Below are 23,828 nucleotides of genomic sequence, written 5' to 3' on the forward strand. Positions count from 1 at the left end.
ACTGATGTGAGGAGGGGTTAGGAAACTCCTACACTGTGATTGGAACCTAGCTAGCATCGGGGACTTTATTCCACTAGCCCATGGCCTGTCTGGGCAAATTCGTACATTAGTTTTAGCTTGGTTCACGTTTGTGGCCAAATGTTAGACATTCGCAACAACGGATGAAGCTCGCTACCCACGGGGGTAGCTGCGCACCCCTCCACTAGCCAACACGTGTACACTTGGTCAAAAGTGATTAAGAGCTCCCACCGTTTACTGTGGCCCCTCTTATTTCCTAGATGGTAGTTAGCACCCATTTGAATATAAATAAGGGGGCCACCGAGGGCTAGGATGCTGGTATATATACCAGCCGATTCAAATATTCAAATGGCATTGCCTGCGCCAATAATTTGGCATTCCCTCCACGCGTGGAATCCATCCATACCATCGTCGAGACGTGCAAACGGCAAACAGCCCATGCCAATAATTTGACATTCCCTCCACGCCCCACTGCCAAAGATGGTTACTGTGCTACGCGCGAACGCCGGTCAAAGGGAAGGCAACATGAATTGCAATCGCGGATCTGACGGGCACGAGCACGTGCGTAGCTACCCATGTGGATAGTAAATGCACTCTCTTCGCAACAAACTAACTATTGAAGAAAAACTGATTGGTAGCCTTGTTGATTCTTCTATCAAATGTCAATTTATATACGGTGTTGGAGGGTTCTAATCAGACCAACGGACATAATGATGTTGGATGCAGCGATGGGCGACGTCATAACTCATAAGGTTGTACGCACCGGCACCAACTAGGGCCGAAGATGAGGGGCCCACATTTCAGCTTCTCTAGCTTTGTTTCTATGCGTATGTTGTCTTCCGTTTGCATTGTAAACCTCGTGTGGTTGAAACTATGATTGTCTTTGTGTGTGTGGTGGTAGCTTTATTTATAAAACTGGATGTGAGGCCTTCCGTTTAAAAATTAATGCTTGCAAGGAGAGGTGGTATAATTTTGGGATAAATTTGGTGAGATTAGGAAAGAGGCTAGACTTTAGATAGTAATTGTTGTAATGATCTATTTACTATCTCGTAAAACTAAAAAAAATAGATTGGGATAAAGCTTTTACCTCCGTTTGAAGAAAAGAAAATTAGGGGTAAAATGCACAACACGAGTACATCAAAAAAAAATTGAAACATACGAGCAAAGCAAGTGGTTTGTTTTCAGCCTCGATCTTCGTGTGGTTTGCACCTACCAAGGAAGACCTTTACAAGCCCAAAGATGTGGATGTTTGATTTCTTGGGAAGGTCAACTGACAGAGAACGTATGTTCTTGGCTGTCACGTTTTGGCATTTGTGGACTGCTCGAAATGGCATTCGTAATGGTGAGCAGATGAGAAGCCCACATAGTATTGCTAAGCAAAGCAAGGCTTATGCTGAGATGATAGAGCTGCACTTGTTCAAACCAAACCCTTCTACTAGACGTGAGATTAGTCTGTCTTTGGTCTCCACCGCAAGAAGGTACTGTTTTTATTAACACCGACGTAGCTTTATTCTCTTCTTCACGTCGGATGGAATTGGGCGTCGTGATCAGGACCCATATGGGATTATGTGTGGCTGCTTGCAGCGAGCTTCTTGATGAGGTCACGGCGCCAGAGGTAGCAGAAGCGTTGGCGATGCGCCGCGCTCTTTCCCTCGCCAGCCAGCGATGAAGATTTTGGCAAAGCAATGGTGGTGTGAGACTGCCTCTCTTTGATCCAGCAGGTCAATTTTTCCATGGATCGTAGTACTGTTGGAGTTGTGGTCCAGGATATCAAATCCCTAGCTAGCAGCTTCAATGAGATTTCTTTTACTCATGTTTATCTTCAGTGTAATGAGTCGCCACATATCTTAGCTCGTTCTGCGGAACGTTTTATTTCTTCTGTTTTCAGAAACTTTGTCCCGGATTGCATCCGGCAGACTTTATGTAATGACTTGTGTGATCAATAAAGTGGTGTTTTCTCTCCAAAAAAAAAACTCCCAGCTACCCCCAGAGGGAATGTCAGAAACAGGAGACTAAAGTTTACATCAACAAAATACATGTCACGAGAGCACCTCACTGGCTCATCCCAGTTAAGTCCACCGCCAAATCAGCCACAATGTACGCTACAACCGGTTCGCTACGTCCGTCTCAGCTACAACTACATGAGTGGTGACTTCCGGGTCAAGGGGTTACACGTACACAAGCTGCTCCAAGGCCTTCCAGTACCTGGGGCACGACGGGTTCTGGTGTATCGCTCTGAGAAGCCACGCACCAGGGCTCTGCATCGTCTCCGGCAGCAGCAACTGCTGCTTCTGCTGAGGAGCTGTCGCTGCAGTCAACTGGCTAGCCAACAGATGCATTTGGAAATAGAGCTCCGCAGGCCTCAGTTCTGTGCGAATGAAAATGAGGAAACGATTAAATAAAAAGCGAAATTTTTTCAGCAGAATGTTCTTTGGAACTCTGAGGATCAGTTTCATACCTGGGGGCCATGAGAACCATTCGAGGCGAAGATTTTTCTCCCACTTGGCTTTGGAGCCAAGGCTGCCTTCCGCTTGGGCCAGTAGGAGTGATACGATGGGTACCGTAGCTTGAGATTTCTGCTGTGCCTTTCTGAGGCTCGAAGCTGCACGGCTTATATATTGAGGAGCCGCATACCTCCGGGCAATTTCCATATTCATCGCTCCTGCCAGGATGGTTTTGATTCAGATGATAACAAAAAATAAAAATCATCTAATATTCCGGATTTGTTCTAAATTAATGTGGAAGTAGTGTAAAAGTAGCACAAAATTTGCAAGCAGTGGCCTTCACAGGATGAATTCTACCTCCCCAAGTAACTAGCAAAGAAAAGTTAAAGCTGAGCATCTACTTAGACACTCTAGTCCATACATGTGAAACAGAACCATCAGCTTTGTCACAATCCTATAAGCAAAATATGACAGCTGCTGCGATACAGCTGACAATGCCAGGGTGAGGCCACAATGCCAACTGTTGATGCTCACTACCAGTAAACCAAATGATAAACAAACCACTCAACAAAGAAGATTCATTTCTCAAAGTTTTTTAAGTAGACTGCAAGATAGTGCAATCATGACGTTTACTGGAGGGAACAGCACAATCAACTACAAAATGCAACTCTATATAAGAAATAAAAAAATGTTTCAGGGAAAACTGACAGCTAAAATGAGCTACCTAACAAGCATAATTATCACAAACCAGCTTACCATTGAGAAATAAGATGCAGCTATCAGCATCCTTTTCAGCACAAGCCTGTGCGAGAGCTTTTTCAGCACTTGCAAAGTCCTCAACCCGCATAGAGGACTGAGCACATGCTAGATTAAAAAGAGATGCCCATTTTGATGGGTTGCTACCCTTCCTCTCAATGCACTCTTTGAGATTTATCTCTATTTCATCAGAGCCAGGGCTCAGTGAACATAGAGATTCTAGTTGCTTCAGCATTACCCAGCCAATCTCAGTATTTGTCCGGTTCTGCAAGCACTTCATGTACTCCTTCCTGGAGCTTGAAAGATCACCTTGCACCACATAAGCCCGACACAGTTGCAAGTGTGCAAAGAAAGCATCCGCACTTGGAGAAGTAACTCTTAGAGCACCTGTAGCTTGAGCGATGCAGTTTGCATGGTCATCAGATTGCAAACTAATCTCTGAAGACAATAGGAGTAGCAAGTACTTCTCATAAAGGATGATTTTATGCTCTTCTGAATTGCTTCTGCTGGACAGTACTTGTAGAATCAACCTCTTCAAGATGGTACTAATGTGTTTGGGGTACTTCTCTTCACGTGCTTTTTGGAAAATAGCAAGTACAAGCAGGTACCGTGCATCTTGGTTCCATGGTTCCTGATGAACCAACCTTCAAAAGAAGTTCCACACTTAATTTGTGTAGCAAAGTCAATAATTATGTTGTTGCTGTAACAAGTTGGAAAAGACATACCTTTGCAGGTTGCATAGTGCATTGTATTGACTTAAGTACTGATCTTCACATGTTGGGAATGAGAACTTTGGATAAGAAGTGCAGGTAGCATAGCAAGACACTGTTGCAGATGCTTGAATTTGATGCGGAGACCTTAGGCCTCTATTGGATGTGTGCCCATGGGACAATGAAGTAACCCTTACTGCTTTATGAGAAGCAGTCCAATCTCCACCGGACAGCAGCAGCGATCCAAGATGGTTTCTGCACCATGCAACAAAGGCCATATTATGACCAATATAATCAAGTTTCATTATTCCAGGAAAGATTGTTACCTTACTAAACTGGAATCAGGATACATGTGCAGAACCTTTTTCAGGTAAGACAAACCACCCTCGACCCCTAAACAGCTGTTTGATTCCCCACCAATCTACAAGTGAAAATTAGTCTATATTACAACTAGCGTAGAGCCAAACAAAAATCCACAGAATACCAATATTCATGGGTACTTACTGCCTTCCCCAGAGCAATATTTGAGTGGACTTCACTCATCACCTCATAGGATGTAAGTCTAGGAGGCGTACTCAATTGAGGTAACTGAAAACGCTTATTTGGCTGCAAAGCATCTAATGCAGAGATGATGAATTTCAATTCTCTGTTATAACTGGGTTGACCAGGGAGTGTATGAATGACTAAAGCTGCAGAATCCTTCCCGGTGATGTTGTATGCCAAGGTGCATATGAATCCCAATGCTCCAGTTGCACTCTCCTGCTTCATACTAGGTAAATTCTCAGCCAAGTTTCTTGATACAGAGAGAGCTTCGTCATGCCGTCCAAGTTTCCACAATGCAAAAGCATATGTCTGTAATCCATCAACGTTCAGCAACCCTAGAAATTTGAGATGGCTTGTTAAGTATTTATGTTTATGGAATGTACAAAATACTTGAAAATGATATGTTCACCCAATTTGGGAGAAAAAATAGGAAATAACTTCCGTTTGTTGAAGTGAAAATTAAACAAACCTTTTGTTTTCAACTCTTCGCACTCCCGTGCTGCATCAGTTGCAAGACCAGCCTGCAGCAAATGCGCTTGTTAATTGAAGAAGTGGAAGTGCTTATGGAGAACAAAAAAGGATAGCCACCTAACCAAGAACCAAGATTAATAAGTACCACACCAAGAACAACAAGCTTATTACAAATATAAGGAAAACAACATATATTTTTTGGAAGATTGTACAGTAAACATCATGATTTTAGCTTCTTGTTCTGCAATACAATTATTGATTTATCAAACCACATGATAGTACTCTTACCTTACAAAGTGACCGGGCAAGATTCAGCGAAACATCAACAAAAGGATATCTGTTGTCTAACTTGGACCTGCACATCATGCCTAAAGCAAATTTCGCCTGTTGGTAAGATGCGATTGCAGATTGAAAGTCTGATCGGACTTCAGCAACCAATCCATTTATATTGTGTGACTCCGGGTAATGAGGCGCTCGCTGAACAGCCTGTCTTACAGCCATCAATACCTACATAGAATAATAGCAACACATATAAAGAGACTGACATGTCAACAAAGGAAAAGGAAGCATGAAATAAGTGTGAACAACATCAGCGTTGCTTAAGATAGTACCGTACATAACCTGGTTCACTAAATACACAAAACCCAAGTAACACTGCAGTAGCAGATTATGTTATACTCCCTCCGGACTTGTTTAATTGACGCCAAACAGTGCCTAATATAGTACTTCCATTGCTACACTCCACGTCGATTAATCATGACCGGAGGTAGTAGATACTAACATATGACAACTGAAACAATTTGTAACACTAACTTGGTGACACTGCCAACAATTCAACAACAGTATACAATATAAAGATGAGACATGAGACCATGTAATACAACCACCAGATTGAATGGATTGCTTTCAGAAAAAAACATCACTTCATTTTGAGCATGAAGGGGCACAATATTTACTCCGGAACTTCCAAGGACACCAGAAGAAAATTAAAAACATACCTGAGGTGACAGAAGTTCACCAGAACGAGCAGCAATAGTTCCAAGGCCAATCTGGAACTCTGGCAGCTATGCAAATGTGTCATGAGAATGAGATAAAAAAACTAAAGTAAGGAAATTATTAATCGGAGTACTAAATTGCATAGTTACATTGATATCAACATACATTTCAGATAATTGTACTTACAGGTAGTATCTGCACAGCTCTCAAGCAGCTTTCATAAGACTCGTTTACTGCACCAGCCCTTTAAGATCATCATACGAAGATTAAATCAGCTTAAGTAAAAAAATTGAGTGCATCAATATAGGGAACGTTTGGCTCTTGATGAAAGATGTAGGGGGTGGTTACCCATATTGGTTATGATCTTCTGCCGACATTCCTGCCCATGGCAAGGCCAATGAAGGATCAATGCTTCGAGCTCGGTCAAATGCTTGTCTTGCTAATTCCTTGTGACCTGATTGTCTGTAAATCTGAAGGTCAAATCATTAGTAACCTTACTACTAGTTGAAGAGCCGATCAGGTAACCAACTGCAGCATTAATAGGACTATAGCAGTACCTTTCCAAGGTATGCCCAAGCTTCAGAGAGAGACATATCCAAATGCAGTGCCCTGATAAGAGAATGTTGCTTTAAAGCCTGATTACTTGACACTAAACCCAATGTGACCCAGAAATCCTTATTAACTGGTTCCAACATCAAACCACCCAATGACATTTTCTCTGGAAGCTCCCTGTTGCACAGAAAACATATAGTGTTATCAGAAAATCTCCTCAAAGAAGCTGGCATCTTACGAACAAAGAAGTTTACCAAGTTATCGGGTCTACAGAGTTATTCTCCTCCATGGTACAAATGAGATCAAGACAAGCAGCAGTATCAATGTGAATATTAGCTTCCCAAGGTGTGAGATGCAAAGCTCGTTGATATGAGAGTTTTGCACCATTTGCAGCTGACAAACATGTACTTCTCCACTCAAGGACAGAAGCTTTGAAAGTATGCTCATCCATGCCCCACTTGATATCACCATGCTCCCACGGAAAGCATCTTGCAAGTGCAAGCTGACATAAAGTGTGGGACATACATGGTTGAATAGAATAAGTTATAAGGTGGCAAGCAAATTTAAATGATTAATTTGGTAATAGAGGTACCTGAGTGTCTGCGTGCAATTTCCAAACACAGGAAAGATTTCTGGTCAAGGAAGAACAAGCTTTAGCAGCTTCTGATGCTTCCTACATAAAACAACAATCAAGTGATATATGGGCATGAAATGCTATTAATATGAAACAAAGCATATACCAAAATACCTTTAACAGATTAGCTGCCCAGGTAAACGCCCCAGTAGATACACAATGCCTTGACCAAGCAAGCAATGCAGAAGCAAGCCCAAAGTATGCAGAATGATTATGAGGAGCCAACTCCAAGGCTAAACGAAACTGTTCAACTCCCTGTTATTGTGTATTTTGCAAGAAGTGCAATAACAGAGATATTGTTACTCATAGCAGCAGTAGATTTTGCATTGATGCACTATTAAATTGGTCTTTGTTGATAAAAAAAACCATGTGTATCCAACACAAAAGTTCATTAGCTCAAAATACTTCCTACCTTTCTGAAATAACCAAGCATCAGCTGGATGTTTCCACTTTCAATCAACGCAAAGACCCTGGAACTATCGAGTTCAATAGCACGCCCATACGACTGCCAACAAAAACTGAAGTAAGCATATTTAAAAGACCCAATACAACACATTAAAATTGGTTATGATGCCAAAAAAGAAAAAAAAGCGCACCTTTACTGCAGCAGTGAACATGCCCAAACGGTGGTAAGCCAGTCCAAGTGCCTAATACCAAATATAGAATGTTAATGAAATATTCAATTGTGTTGCAAGATAGAAGTAGGAGTTAGGTATCATCAGCTTTGACAAGGAAAGAGAAGGAAATAGAACACACACCTCCCATAAATCAGCACATGTCGGGTAACCTCGTATTGAGTGTTGAAGGCTTTGTATAGCCTCTGACCATTTGTTTTGATGAACCTAAATTTTTCATGGCATGTCAATACTTATCATGGATTATGTTTCAGTACACAAGTTAGCACGAAAAGATGATCACAAGAAAACTATAACAAATTTTACATAAGCTTTACTGGGACAGTTAAAGGAAGTACACTAGCAGTTCCTGACCCAAGAAAACAATATATTGCAATTCTTAAAGCCTAATAGGGCTCTAAACCTAGACAATGCAAAGATGGGTCAGTGTAACAAGACCTGAACCAGAACTAGGGTCACAGGTCGGACAAAAATAAGGAATTAACACCAGGCAAGGAATACCCAGTTACCCTCAGGGGAGAGTGGCAAACGACCTGGGGAGAACTGGCTGGACTGGTCAATTAAACCAGAGTATTTAGTATTTATTATAAATATGCGCATTTCAGATGGCGGTGTTTTACCCACAGGGTCTTAAAATGCACCAGAGTATTTAGTATTTATTATAATTATGCGCATTCCAGATGGCGGTGTTTTACTGCCTGGCTTACTGCTTAGGCACTTATTGGTTCTATACTCCCTCCATTACTACATATTTAAAGTTCTATGTTTGTCCTAAGCAAAACTATTTTTCTGTTTGACCAAATTTATAGAAAAATGTATCAACATATTTTTCTACAACACCAATTTACTTCCATCAGATTTTTCATTAAATATATCTTCATACCATACAGATTTGATGTTATAAATATCAGCATATTTTTCAATAAACCTGGTCAAACTTAGAGAAGTTTGACTTAGGACAAACCTAGAACTAGAAGTATTTGGAACCGAGGGAGTACTTCTACTCATGCAGCAACGCAAATATTCTGGTGCCCACATGTCTCTGCTGTGATGTACTGATGTCCACTTAGAAATACAATTGACTCTTCAAGCTACTCTCTATCAGTATTGCACAGTTGGTACCATCTCTGAGCTCTGCCCTTGCCTCGATCAGCCACCTTGACTACACAGCCTGTACTCTGCCCCAAATTTACTCTTCAAGCTCCTCCCTTTCCTCGATCATCCACCTTGACTCCACAGCCTGTACTCTGCCCCAAATTTACTTAGCAGATCCAATTGGTGTGCCGATCTAGGTTCAATTGCTCCATAGCAATAGTAAAGTGTTCATACCAAACATAGAACATCTATCCATTTGTAATCTCATGATATATTAAGAAACCCTAATTTCTCTTATATTAGTATCCTGGTTCCTCATCTGATCCCCTACATGACAAAGGCCTGAAACCGAAACCCCATCCACAATCTAATCCCAATAGTTCTATTGTGTGACCGGTAATACCTGCAAATTCATATTTTCAATCTAAAGTTTAAGATAATTTAGTTATTTTAAAATAGCTTGAAACTGTACTATTGGTGATTCTGGTTGAGTTCAGAGGGTGTCTACATTCGGTTGGATTTCAAATCTTTCCTCAATCTAAATAATCATTGTAGCACCAAATTCACCTTAAGTAACGCATATAGGCTATTTGATGGGTTCAAAACAATGAGGCTCCGACCCAATACAAATGTATTTAGTCCATCATAACAACTAGTGTACGCTGTTTCCATGATCGCTTAAACCAATAATAATGAACAAAAGCAACTGCTGCTGAAGTAACAGACCTGTAAGTAGCCGAGTCTCCTGAATGCCCAAAACGCACGCGGCGACTTGCCAGCAGCGTCCTTGCACACAGCAAGCTCCAAGCTCTCCTTCCCGTCCACATCAAGCAAGTCGCAGAGCGCCTCCTGCGAAAAACAAGCCACATCAACACAGCACCACCACGAGCAGACCAACCAACAAACGCCTTCCGTGCAACAGGCACGCGCATTCCTTCACGCGGCACCCACCCCAGCCTCGGCGTCGTCGGGGTCGAGGGCCACGGCCCGCTGGTAGCACCTGGCCGCGCGCTGCGCGTCGCCGGCGCGGGCGTAGTGGTGGCCGAGGGAGCGGAAGGGCCCGCCGTCGTTCGGGTTCAGCTTGGCGGCGGCGAGGAGGCGCTCGGCCTCCTCCTCCGCCGCGCCCTGCTTCGACATGGCGGGCCGGCGAGCTGAGCCGAGCTGGGTTGACCCCCCCGCTGAATCTCCTGAGTGCTGCGGCGCTACTGGCACTCCGCCCGCCGAGCAGCAGGCGAATCAGCGGCGAGCTGGAATTGTGTAGAGGGAATGGAGGGCGGATGAATCCGAGTTGGGATGGATCCCCTCTCCGCCGGTGCAAGGAGCGGAGGAGGACGACGGCGAGATTGAGAGAGGATTTAGTTGGAGGCGGGCGGTGGTGCTCCGGTGGAAGGCGGAGAGGGTTGGATAGATGGCCCCGTTGCGTTGCGTTGCGAGGGGAAGAGGGAAAGTAAAAGCGCTGTTGGATCATGGGCCGAACAACTCCAAGGCCTCCTCATTTGACCGAATGATGGCCCGAACTCGCATGTACAGATTGCAGTTAGGGGTGTAAATGGTACGGATAATTTCCGCTCCGAATCTGCATCCGCATCCATTTTTAAGGATATGGTATGCATTTTTAGAAATCCGCCGGATATGGATACGGATGTGGATAGTTGTCAAGCGGATATCCGGCGGATACGGTAGCGGATATGATATTGATACTATCCGACGGATACGAATTATCCGCCAATTATTACGGATTATCCGATGTCCCAAAAGAGGATAATCTGATAAAATTAGAACAATCCTAAATATTCACACAATATAGTTAGTTCATCGGCCAAACTATGTATGCTATTAGCATGCAAGTTGGTTTGTTGTACGAACAAGTGTGCACATTTAGCGAATGTCTATAATTATGAACATATTTTACATAAAAAATCATACTTCTATTTTTATGCCTATATTTGCTTAATAATCCGTGTCAATCCGTGTCCGATCCGAGTCCGCTCCGAATCCGCTCCATATCCGTAATCCGATATAATCCGCATCCGAATCCGCATCCGACCATTATCCGTACCGATCCGAATCCGTTACAAAAATATGGTAGAGGATATGGTAACAACAATATCCGATCCGATCCGATCCGTTTACATTCCTAATTGCAGTACCTCTGTTTTTTTTCTGCCGGGTAAAGAGTTTTATTGATATAGATATATATCACGAAACTATACCATTGGAAACTTCTTCCTCCAATAGTATAATTTTTATGTTATATATCTCATATTTTATTAACAAAATTAATGTTTAATTTTTCTCAAAGTTCATAATACCCTATAAACTGGTATGGAGGTAGTAGCTAAGGAGGGTGGCGCGAAGTTAATCCGCGCGCACCTCCAGCTCTCTGGGTTGGCTCTATGAGCACAGTCTAGCGAACGATATATCGGTAGTCCACATGGGTTGTCTACTGTCTGCGAGAATGAACCTCGTCAACGGTCTCTCATCTATTGTCTTCAATGATCTAATCTAATTGTGAATAATGCTGACGATGGCCACCACTTTTCAGAAAAACATTGGATGCACAAAAATAAAGCCTTTTCTATATCCCTTTAACTATTTTGAGTAAAGACAACAAAGACATCGTCAAACTAGTGAAAACATGATTTATAAGACATAGAGATCTCCATATGGATCAACTTTCCTTGCCAACAACACAACTTTATGTCAAAGCACTCCTCAACTGACTTTCGTTGTTTTTCGTAATTTGTGGTAATGAATATGGACACCCAACTATCTAAAAGGTAGAGCACCAACCGCACAACAAGAAAATTGCGTATACTGATTCTCCACCTCTTTCGTCTTTCCAAAATAAAATATCTCAATTATGAAGGTTTATCTTTAGACTGGATAGATGTTCAAATATGCAAAGAATGGGTTTCATATTCACGGCTTTCTTACTCCATGAGAATAATTGTATAACCCTCATAATGAATATGGACACTTCACCCTCAATTAAATGAGAGATCACACCACCTAATTGGATATCCACTCTTGCCCCTACAATAGGGATTTCAACATATCCACCACAATATTAAACTGCGTTGGTGACAAGGAGTGTCATTGTCTCAAGTCTTTCACTATTTAGAAAATAATGGCCAAGATCCCCATTAACTTTATATGGACACCAAATTCTTGCACAAAGTATGCAATACGTTAGCATAATTAATTATTGTGCGAATAATTTCATGCATAGAGTTTCGTGGAGAAATACTACTTCACTTTATCATCAGGTTTTTCCAAGTTAATTTTGAAAAGATAAAAAAACACCCATCTATTTTTTATGAAGTTCATGAATGACATCGTGAAGAACGAAAATTCTCTCTAGCTGCAAGTGAACAAACATGGCTATCAAACCCACCTCTAATACATCCCAACTTTTTTTCGTTAAAACTCCATCGGAAACCCATCTAGTCTCGGAGCTTTGTTATGAGCCAACTAAGAAATAGCCTCACAAACTTTATTCTATGTGAAGTTGGGAATAAGGTTGGTATTCTAATCCGGAGATCAATATGGAATTTCATGAGTATATTTCTATAATAACTTTCGATCGGTCCCCCCCCCCCCCCCAACAGTTTCTTATTATATTCAGTAATATAGACATTTAGGTTAGGTTCTTCGACAATAGTCCCTTATCTTGTTCTAACTGATTTTGTTCCTTCTTTCTATACTAACCATTTTCTTTGGAGTGAAAGTATTTAGTGTTATTAAAAACACACCATTTGAATTTTGAATTTAGTTTGTTAAAGGTCTCATGTGAGCTCGAGGGCCATTCGTTTGTCTGGTGTGTGAAGAATACTTCTCCAACCTAATAAAAGGATCCGATGGGCATCAAAAGTTTTTTATTTACCATGGAGATCACTCCCTACCTCTGTTTTAAATAGCCGGCTATAGCGCTATAGTCTTTCCCGCATGATGCGGCTAACTGCTACAACTCGGGTAAAGGTAATAAAGTCCTTAAATAGCCGGCTATAGCCAGGCTATAGCTGTTTTGGGAGGGCACGGCCATAGCCTACAGCCGGCTATTTAAAACCAATTTCACCGGCAAAGCATGTTGTCAAGAGTAGAAGTTCATCAAGCTTTCTTGAAAACCAGAAGCTGAGCAAAACAACAAAGTAAAAGTTTAACATCAAAATAAAGATACATGGGCGGATACAAGTTGCCACGCCGAAACATGGAACAAGTCACTTTATCATCTACTCCACCTTCGGCATCGCTGACGAGTGGGAGGGTTGAGGATGGCGACTGGCCGGGCTTGAACGATCTTGCTCTTGATGGAGGGAAATCAGTGCTTGCGTGGCATGAAAGGAGTGTGTTGTGTTGAGATTTGCAAGAGCGCATAGGTAGACACCATACAGGAGGAGATACCATGTCAAGTTGCATCCACTAGCGAGCGCAAGCAATAGTTTGAGCTGATGGATAGTGCTAGAAAATGCACGTACACTATAACAATTTGTTTATGAACCCAAAATTATGATGTTGAACCTGAATTTTTGTCTACTTGCGTACTCTCCCTATCGTCGATGAATACAAGGCCACTTAATCTAGCCTTAAGAAAAAAAATATTTAAGCTTGCCAAAGTTTATAAAGAAACACCAACATCTGCAATTCCCAATAAATCAATTATGAAAACAGTTTTTATGATATATCTAGCGATATAGATTTCATATCGTAGATATTCATATTGTATTCTATAAATTTTGGTCAAACTTAAGAAAGTTTGACTTAAGACAAAATTAGGCGGCCATATATACATGGACGGATGGAGTGTGAAACCTGCAAAGTTTTCTGAGGTACAATGCATTCAAGCAACAAGTTATTGCAGTGTTTCCTTTTCAGAGCAGAACCACGCAATCTTCAACAATCAGTTCTTTATATGTTCCATTGGATGAGGTTGTCCTTGTTCATTACTTATTGTTAGCTACCAGCCTGAGGAATATATGGAGCCGTCGCCGCCATAGGAACCATAGACATCATCCAAAACTCTATTGGTTTATACGGCATGCCCTATTTTTTTCATTTCAGTTAGTTTTTTGAAGTTGTTGTTGTTGTCGGATGAGTTTTATATTGCAATTTGGCGTTATGGAAAACGCGGAAAGGCAGCTAGATTTTTCTGCATAATTAAGAAACGGTCTTTGTTGTTTCTTCGTTGAGGAAGAAAGAAGAAAAGGTTCAGTTTATGATAGCACCAGTTGGCACGACCAGAACCAGATTGGTAGGAGTTCTGGTTCAGTGTATGATGCAATATTCCCCAGCATCTTCAACCGCTGCCGTGTAGATTCCATCAGCCGGAACTTGAAACCACACGAGTAGTGTCCTATAACGGGTCAACTGCATTTAACAAGATGATCATAGAAGGAGCAAAGTCGAGTTGAGAACCGAGGCTTGGAGTTGACAAATGGTTGGGTGCCTCCGCCGTTTCCCTCCCGGCATCACGTCGCTGTCACGGCGAAGTCTCCTCTTCATGGCCGGCTCCTCCAATGTCTTGTCTCCTCCCACTAGTTGGCAATCTGGCAACCGTGTGTGTGTGGTTTTAACGCGAACTCCGCTGCAAAGCGACAAGGAGGCAGGGAGCTGAGTATAGCTGAGAGCCGATAAGCTGCTACTCGATCGATGGAGCCGGCGGTGAAGGAGGAGAAGGTGTTGGTCGCGGAGCCGGCGGTCATCAAGGAAGAGAAGGTGTTGGTCGCGGAGCCGGCGGCCAAGGAGGAGAAGGTGTTCGTGGCGGTGCCGGCGGAGCCCAGGGCGGGGCAGTCGACGCTACTGTGGGCTCTCGCCCATCTCTACAGCAGCAGAGCCACCACGATCGTCCTCACGCACGTGCATGTCCCTCCGCAGATGATCCCCATCAGTACGTGCGTTCCTCCTCCATCTCCATACGCGTTGGCTCCTGCTCTCGTGAACTACATTTATCTCATCAATCAACTGTTTAATCGTCTATCCTCTCCTGCAATCTCAGTGGGGGTGAAGTTCCATGTCAGCAAGATGAGCGCGGACCAGGTGCGCATGTTTAGAATGGCCGAGCGTCAGCAGGCGGAAGAGATGCTAGATGACTACATCCATCGCTGCTCTGAAATCAAGGTGCCATGTCCGACCTCTTCGTGCTTTTTTGGAGGGGAAAATCCCATCAACTTTTCTTCTTAACATTTTACAAAGCTCCTTCCAGGTGAAATCCGAGAAGCTGGTGATTGAGAACGAGGATGTCGCGTCCGGTCTCGTCGAGCTCATTCGCCTCCACGGAATCACCAAGCTGGTGATTGCAGCTGCCGCCGACAAGCAGTACTCAAAGTATGATATATCTGGCAGAACAGAACTCTGTGTCCTGCAAATCCAGACATGTTCTGTATTACTAGTATTATTTTCCTTGGTTGGATGAAGAAGTTCTGAAACAAATGGCTTCTCATTTTCGATTTCAGAAAGTTGAACAAACCTGTATCCAAGACAGCAATAGAAATGATGCAGAGAGCTGACCCATCGTGCAAGATTTGGTTTGTCTGCAAGGAGAAGCTAATCTGTGTCAGGTATCTGATGTACTACTCCAGTTGCTTGCGGATTTCTAGCAGAGTTCCGAAAATCTCGCTTGGCCCAGTCTTGTTTATAGTTTTTCTATCTTAGCAAACTGACTCAGTTTCCCATTGCAGGGACAAGGAAGTACAAATCGCACCACCCGCTGCCGTCGGCCAAGAAGTTGCGCGGTTGCCATTTCACCAGAAAGAGGTGCACGCAATCCCATCTTCTGATTTCATTTAAACAATAATACTGTGCTTACTTGAATAGAAGCAGGATTCATGTGTGTTTCTTGATTTCTTGAAACTACTCTAGGAAACGGAGTTCGACCATGAACTCGAAGAGGCACGGAAAGCACTGGAGGACCTGATGAGCAGAGCTCTGAAAGAATCCTGGAGGCGCCAAAAGGCAGACGAAGAAGTGGCCGCGTCTCTCCAGAAAGCAAGTCCTTGTCCCGATATTGGATCATATAAGCAAATTTTTTTTGAGATTAAACGGCTGCTATTTCATTCAAACGGCACAATCAGTACCCAACAGTTCTACAATAAACACTGGAGGAGAGCCCATCTAGGACGCATACAATTTATTCTTGCAGCCTTCCTTCGCTAAATAATTCGCAACCTCATTCGCCGAGCGTCGCACGAACTAGACCTTGTACTCATCTAAGTCCCGTAGACGAAACTTGATGTCTTCTACCATAGGTCCATGCATCGATCTGTCAATCCCACCACTGTTGAGCTTGGTAGCCATGCCCTTACAATCCGTTTCCACCAGGATCTTCGGCACACCCCTTGCCATCTCCAGCGCCGTCTTGCATGCAATTAAATATTCCCTCCGTCCTCAAAAGCTGCTCAACTTTTTGTAGATATAAATGTATCTATAAGTAAAATATGTATATGTACCTGTGTGTCTAGATAAAGTTGTGCAACATTTTTAAGCACGGAGGTACTTCATTGTTGCTCTTTCTCTTCAAACTTTAACCTGAACTTTGAACCTTGCAGGCGAAAGTGTACGAGGAGCTGTACCTGGAGGAGGCGAGGAAGAGGGAACAGCTCGAAGCAGCTCTCGCGAGGGCCGACAGAGAAATCGCCCAGCTTAGGAGAGCATTCGGCCAGCGAAACACACCCACGGAGGGACCCCAACATGCAACGCCAACGAGATCGTCGAGCATGGCACAGCACACCGTCGTCGGACCAGCGGGCTGGCAACCGGCTGAGCCGGTGAATGGTGGAAGAGAACTTGAGGCGTTGCTCAGCCATAGGATTAGCAAGGGGATCCCGTTGTCTCCGTCGTCGGTCATACCATCGCCTCCTCCCTGATGAAGACGGGTACAACCTACGATGCTGATGCGGTCAGGTGTTGGCTCGCGCACGGCGAGCTCGCCCCTTCCTCGATTAAATTGCGGGAGAGGCGGTACCACCATGTACATGAACGATTGCACTCATTTAGATGTTTTACTCAAAATGGGGAACTAATGCCTGGCACAGCATCAATTAATGCACATAACCAGTTTTATTGCAAAGTTTAAGGTACTCCATAGTATTTTGTTTACTCAAATATATTTCCACTGAACTGAAAGAGCTTGAGGAGCTGGAAGAGATTGGTCCTTTATCTCCATTCCAAAGGAAAAGGAGGAGTTTGCTTCAGCAGGAAATGTTGAAAGTATTGGATAATGAAGAGTCCTTCTGGAGACAAAGATCAAGAGAGAACTGGCTCCTTCATGGTGACATCAACTCTGCTTTCTTCCACAGAGCAGCCAACGGCTGCAAAAGGAAAAGGACCATTTTCTCTTTGAAAAAAGGTGATACAATTGTTCAAGGTGATGCTGCTTTGTTGGAGCATGCTCCTGCCTTCTATAAGGATCTGTTTGGTCCAGTGACTGACTCTGGGATCAGATTAAGAGAGGATGTCTGGACAGAAGAAGAAAAAATCAATACTTTGGACTCTGCTGAGTTGGATAAACGTTTTACCTTGGAAGAAATCAAAGATGTTATTGACCACATGGAGAAAAACAAGGCAGCTGGCCCTGATGGCTTTCCCATTGAATTTTATCAACATTGCTGGGAAATTATTAAATTTGATATCCTGCATGTCTTCAATGACCTGTTTGAACATAAAATTGACCTGGATAGAATCAATTATGGGGTTATCACCCTAATTCCCAAGTCTGCTGATGCTGATATCATTCAAAAGTTTAGACCCATTTGTTTGCTGCAAGTCTTTTTCAAGATAGTGACAAAAACTTTGACTGTTAGAACAAATCCTGTGATGAGTAAGCTTCTACTTCCATGCCAGACTGCTTTCATCAAAGGGAGATATATCTCAGATGGTGTAATGCTGCTTCAGGAAATTTTGGGAGAAGATAAATTCAGGAAAAAACAGGGTGTGGTATTAAAAATTGACTTTGAAAAAGCCTATGATAAAGTAAATTGGGGATTCCTGTTTGATTGCTGTAAGCAGAAAGGTTTCAACAATAATTGGCTGAAGTGGATCAGGAAATCTGTTGCTGGTGGGACCCTCAGTGTCAAAGTTAATGACAAAGTGGGCCCATATTTTACTAGTCATAAGGGAGTGAGGCAAGGTGATCCTTTTGCCCCCTTTCTTTTTAATATGGCCGCTAACAGTTTGGCTAAAATGGTTCATCTGGCTTAAAGTAATGGACTGCTTACAGGTTTGGCTGATAATCTGATACAGAATGGGGTTGCAATCCTTCAATATGCTGATGACACCATTTTACTGATGCAAGATGATGTTCAGCAAGCAGTCAATCTGAAACTCCTGCTTTACATTTTTGAATCCATGTCTGAATTGAAAATTAACTTTGAAAAAAGTGAAGCTATGATGATTCTAGATGATGATACAAAACAGAATTTCTATGTTGAGTTGTTCAACTGTCAGAAGGGCAGATGGCCCATCAAGTACCTGGGGACTCCAGTCTGTGCTAGAAGAGCCTCTATATCTGACATGAGATTCCTGGGAGAAAAAACTAAGAAGAAAATGAGTGGCTGGATTGGCAATTCTATGTCCATTGGGGGGAGGTTGATTAAGATAGATGCGTGTCTAGCTAGCACTGCAGTTTATCAGATGTCTCTGAGGCTTTTGCACAAGACAAACATAGAACAAATTGATAAACCTATCAGATCCTTCTTTTGGGCTGGTAGTGCTGACAAAAGAAAATACCATTTTGTGAAATGGAGATGGATTTGTAAACCAAAACAAAAAGGTGGCTTGGGAGTTAAAGATTTGTCCAAATTTAACATTAGTTTGATGTGTAAGTGGTGGTGGAATGACACTGGTCCTTGGCAGGATTTTATGAGACTGAAATATCTAAGAGGTAAAGGCATTTATTATGCAAAAAACAGACCTGGAGATTCTCCACTTTGGTCTGATATGTTGAAAGTTAGAGATTTATACCTCTGTGGCAGAAGAATGAGAGTTGGGAATGGAGTGTTGACTAGCTTTTGGGGAGATTCTTGGTGTACTACAAGTCCTCTCAAGGATATGTTTCCTGTGCTGTTTGACATCTGTAATGAACAGAATATCACTGTGGCTGAGGCTGCTGTTATGGGCTGGAGATTCTCATACAGAAGATGGCTGACTCCTGATCTTATCATTCAAGAGGCTGGATTGCTTCAATTGATGAACCAGACAAATTTGTCACAGAAAACGACTCTCCCAGATGGAAATGGACAAAAAATGGTAGCTTTACTGTGAAATCTGTGTATAAACAGATATGTGGGAGTGGTAGAGACAGATCCTTTAGACATCTTTGGAAAAGCAAAATTCCTCTAAAAATAAAAATCTGGCTCTGGCTGATCTGGCATAATGCTATTGCTACCAAAGATAACCTTCTCAATGAACAGGAAACCATCAATCATCTCTTCTTTGGCTGTTCTGCAGCCAAATTTGTTTGGAGTGCGGTTGCTACTGCTGTCAACTCTCCCACCCATCCTGGGAGCTTTTCATAATTTTTTTGGTGGTTTCCCCAATATGTTCCTGCCAGCCGTAACACTCAAATAGCTGGCTTGGCAGCTATCTGCTGGGCCATCTGGAAAACTAGAAATAAAGCATGTTTTGAAAACAAGCTAATTAGCTCTCCCTTTGACCTAATCAGCTACGCTGTTGTGTTTATGAACTACTGGTCAGGTTTACATGGAGAACAAGATGCCTCTGAACTTCGTGCTGGTGCCGATGGTCTCATGCGCCTGGCTGCGGCGGCTGGAGCAGGATCTTCTGGAAATGATGGGCATGGTGGTCTACTACGGCTGGAGAACAAAATGCCTGAAGATGCAAACGACGGCGCCACTTCCTGATGTCTGCTGGTCGATTTGAGTTGTCCTTTTGACAAGATAGACTTGCTTTTGCTGTTGTGGTTCCTAAAACTCCCCTTGGCTGTAGGCAGGGGTTTATGTCCTTTGGAGTAAACTTGCTATGGTTCTGTAATAGTTACCCTGAACGCTAGCATTAGGCGACGATCCTTTTGCTTTGCTTTCTTTTTCGTGAACATCGTTGTATTTTCGTTATCTCCCCTGATAATGGAAATTCGATCCCCGGTGGATCGTTTGGAATTTTTTTTTTGGTTACTACTAGCCTAATAATAGAAATACTATGCAACCATTTGGTTGCATCCAATATCAACATGTTCCTCATTATTCGGGATAAGGTATGACCATAGTTATATCCGGTGTGCAGCCAAACTATACCCTTCTATTTGTTAAATACAATACTACCTTTTGTACATGTCCATATGGACTAATGCAAATGCTCCCATCGTTTCGATATAGAGGCTGGGGCAATGCTCCCATTTTTATAAAAAAAGGACCAACGCAAGGCTAAAACACCGACGTGTATTCTAGCTTTAGATTTCTTCTCAATTCCATTTGAAGCTTTGTGGAGCTCGGTCATAGTGATGCAAAAGCGTTGTGGTGTTTTTGGGATCTCCAATTAAATTGTGGAGATTGCCCTAACCTTGTTTGTGAACATCCGGCTGCCACCCTAATTAAGTTATGGAGATTGTTCTAACCTTGTTTGTGAATATCTGGTTGCCGCCTCCATGCACACCACATAGTGGATCGTGGTACCTACATTGTGTGAGGGCACGACGAACACAACTAGACATTCTCTCTAGCTACTGGGATCATCGTCCATCCATGACGCTCCAACGGAGACTAACACCCCAAAAGGTGTGGGCATTGGGATACATTGCCACCTCCATCATGTGATTACTTCTGAGGCTTTACTTCGTTGCTCAAGCTTGTTTAATTGCTTATCTTGTCTAGCATTGTTGTATCTATGTGTATCTTGCCATATAGGTTGTTCACCTAGTTGCATAATCTAGACAACCTATATTATTGGTGATCCCTAAAATTGTTGAAGAAAAACTGAAAGTTTGTAGTCACCTATTCTTCCACTCTATCCGACATCTTCGATCATTTCACTTTGCAAAAAATGTAAACTAATTTGGGGTAAAACCTAATTCTTAAGATATTTCTTTGATAACATTTTTCTTGTCAACTCATACTTGCATGTGTCAACCATTATGTGGTTATTATAAATTACTATGTTACTAGGGGATACCATCTGGTAAGATGGGGAAAAAATCTAAGTGATCATTTATTGACTACAAGACTACTCTTGGCTCTTCAAAAGTGACCTTATTTTCAACACAACAAAATAACTCGATACCTCTATAAAAAGAACATTTTCAGAACCTCTCCTGAGGAAAAAAAGAGTCTTCCACCTATTGTACAATGCCATTAGATGGCCCAACAAGAGCAAACATGAAGAAATTGTTGGATCTAAAAATCAAGGGAAATAGAACCAATAAATGACCCACAAAAACTTAATCGAGAATATCACATTATATAGCACATGGAGGTAAAATGGATGAAACACAAGATCTGTATATTTTACAAAACACCCTCGAATTTGGAAACGCTATTAAGATAGTGTTGTTTGCGGTAACACATAGAAGCCCGTGCGACATCATCATGCTCCCTCGCCACTACCACTAGCTCTACGTGGACTCAGCGACCGGAGGAACGAGAAATGTGAGAGTTTGAAACAAGTTCATCAAAATCAGAGAAGAAGTGAGCGCATGCTATGGACAATGTGGTCATATACCGAGGAGCGAAGGGGGAGCATATTACCATTTGTCATCGGTAACACGGGTGTGTCTTCTGTACTATGCGCTGAGACGCTCGCTAAGAAATACTCCCTCCGTTTATTAATATAAGATGTTTTATTTCCTTTCTTGTACATTCATATATTTTGGTATGTATCCAGTCTATTTTTAGTGTGTAGATTCACTCATTATAGTGTGTATCTAATTCACTTTGAAATGTCTCAAACATCTTATATTTGTAAACAGATGGAGTACAATTTTCCCAACCTCTTATGTTCAATTTTGTGTTGGAAGACCTAGGTTGACTTGGGATATCCTTCATTCTCTTTGGTAGTTATTTAGATTCGCCATCCAGTTAATGCACAATTATTTTGATGCAGAGTCCCAAGCTCCATTTGAAAAAGAAAAAAAGGTTAATGCACAGTTGATGGGCGACTTAGCATTGAGACTTCACTATAACAGTCTTTGCATGTTTCACCCAATGTTGCTTACATTTTACTATTTGGCTAACTAAGTTTTCTATTTGTTTGGAACATGGTTTTCTAGAAACTAATACATAGTTTGAAACATGGTTGACAAAAATATAAAAGATTGCAAACAAACTAAACCTAACTAGGCCGGACATCGAAGGTTTCGTGTGTTCGCTGCCAAGAAAGAACACTTGAGAGAAAATCCAGCTGGTGAGGGTGCCCCTGTTGATTCTTCCGAGGAAGAACATCCAGAAACCTTGGTCCATTTTTTCGTTGCGAAGAAACAACACTGGGATGTGGATTGGTCCTCTAGAAACTGTGCTTTGTAAGCTATGGCATCATGGAAGAAAGGGGATTGACCTTGGTTGTTTTCCAGGTCCCGTAAAGCGGCTTGCAGAGAAGCGAAATCGTCTATTGCGTGAATAGACGCCAGATAGGCTAGTTAGGTTTCAGTTTTTAGCAGGATGTGATATATATACGATAAAACATATCCCTATAACCCAAGATGCCTCTGCTAGCGCATATCAGATGTTGAGTTATTTCTTAATGGACAGCGAGTTAGGATCTCAGACTAATATTGCATGCAAGAATGAAACACCTGAAAGTGGTGAAAAAGTAGATGTTAATATAGGGGACATATATGATATCTTCTTGAAGGAATTAGAGGATTCTACAAAGGGTACACAGATTGGTAACATCATTAGGAAGACATTTAACCGAAGTATCATGAAAACACTATTTATGCCAATTATATACGGGAAAACACCATTTTCATCAGAGAAAGATCTGAAGGCTAAATTGAAGGGTTACTGGAGTGCTGCTGTCATAGATGAGTTAGTCAAAGTTAGTTTTGCTTTCTGGACTCGGAAGTGTAATAAGATTGACAACTTAATGGGTTTGGTGCAGGCGGTCAGCTCTATCACGACTCAGCTGGGTTATAATATCGTATATGGCAATAATTCATATAAAACGATACAAAACTATTGTGAGAAAAAAGACTTCAGTCGTCGTCCTCTCGGCGCTGTCGCCGTGGTAGTTCCGGCGGTAACGCGTCTCGTCGAACACCTTGACGCTCACGTCTCTATCGTCGAAGTAGGAGAACACGAGCATGAAGCCGGGTTCGAGGCGGTGGTAGCGCGCGAACTTCTCCCAGCCGATGTAGAGGCATGTGTTGCCCCGCGCGTCGTAGATCACGTCGACGATCCACCGGCAGCAGTGGCAGCCATCCTCGCGCAGATGCAGCGAGCCTGGGCGCTCGTCGACGGCGACGAACTCGGCGAAGTCGTCCGGCAGGCTGGATGCCGTGCGGGTCGCCCTTGATGACGACGATGAACTCGAACAGCACGGCCATTCCTCGTCCTGCCTGTCCGATTATGACGAAGGCGCCGTCGCCAAGCGTGCAGCTTTAGAAGAGTTCATGTCCAGCAGATGATGCCAGATTCCCAGCATCTTTATCTCCTGCCGTGCCGTGGGAACTACCTGAGTAACTAGTCAAACACGCAAGACAAATTAAGTATTTCGACAGCAAAACGAGCACAAGTCCTGGCGTGATACGACGAGCGAGTTCAGACCAACCTGAGCTTCCAGCTTGACCCATGGTTCGGTCGGCTCCTGCGCGCGTGTCCCGCCGTCGCTGTCGCGTCCCGGCGCCCGTGGCCTCTTGGCCCTCCTCCCCACGGCGAGCGACGCGCCACCGTCTTCCTCCCGTTCCCCGGTCCAAAGTCTCCTCCCTGCGCACTCCCTCCTCATTCCACAACCGCGTGTCCTGGTGCGAGCTCCAGTAGGAAGCGAGGAAGAACCGGCGCCGGCAGAGGCGATCAATCGCGCGCTCGATGGA

General features: G+C 42.9%; 1 protein-coding gene and 1 pseudogene across 1 annotated transcript; one reads left to right on the forward strand and one right to left on the reverse strand.

Moving 5' to 3' along the window:
- Positions 1-2,031: 2,031 nt before the first annotated feature.
- Positions 2,032-9,991, reverse strand: LOC124706207 (tetratricopeptide repeat protein SKI3). The gene is made up of 20 exons (XM_047237857.1): positions 9,806-9,991; positions 9,581-9,703; positions 7,883-7,966; positions 7,721-7,771; positions 7,537-7,629; positions 7,239-7,379; positions 7,083-7,163; positions 6,745-6,992; positions 6,496-6,667; positions 6,287-6,408; positions 6,125-6,182; positions 5,941-6,006; positions 5,231-5,449; positions 4,941-4,992; positions 4,433-4,806; positions 4,255-4,349; positions 3,944-4,183; positions 3,219-3,862; positions 2,477-2,680; positions 2,032-2,386 (listed from the first exon to the last, which is right to left on the reverse strand). Exons 1-20 carry the CDS (start codon positions 9,989-9,991, stop codon positions 2,187-2,189), a joined length of 3,453 nt encoding a protein of 1,150 aa, XP_047093813.1. The 3' UTR covers positions 2,032-2,186.
- A 4,737-nt stretch (positions 9,992-14,728) lies between these two features.
- LOC124650552 lies at positions 14,729-16,841 on the forward strand (annotated as a pseudogene).
- Positions 16,842-23,828: the final 6,987 nt, after the last annotated feature.

This window comes from Lolium rigidum, chromosome 4, assembly GCF_022539505.1.
Source record: "Lolium rigidum isolate FL_2022 chromosome 4, APGP_CSIRO_Lrig_0.1, whole genome shotgun sequence".
NCBI lineage: Eukaryota > Viridiplantae > Streptophyta > Magnoliopsida > Poales > Poaceae > Lolium > Lolium rigidum.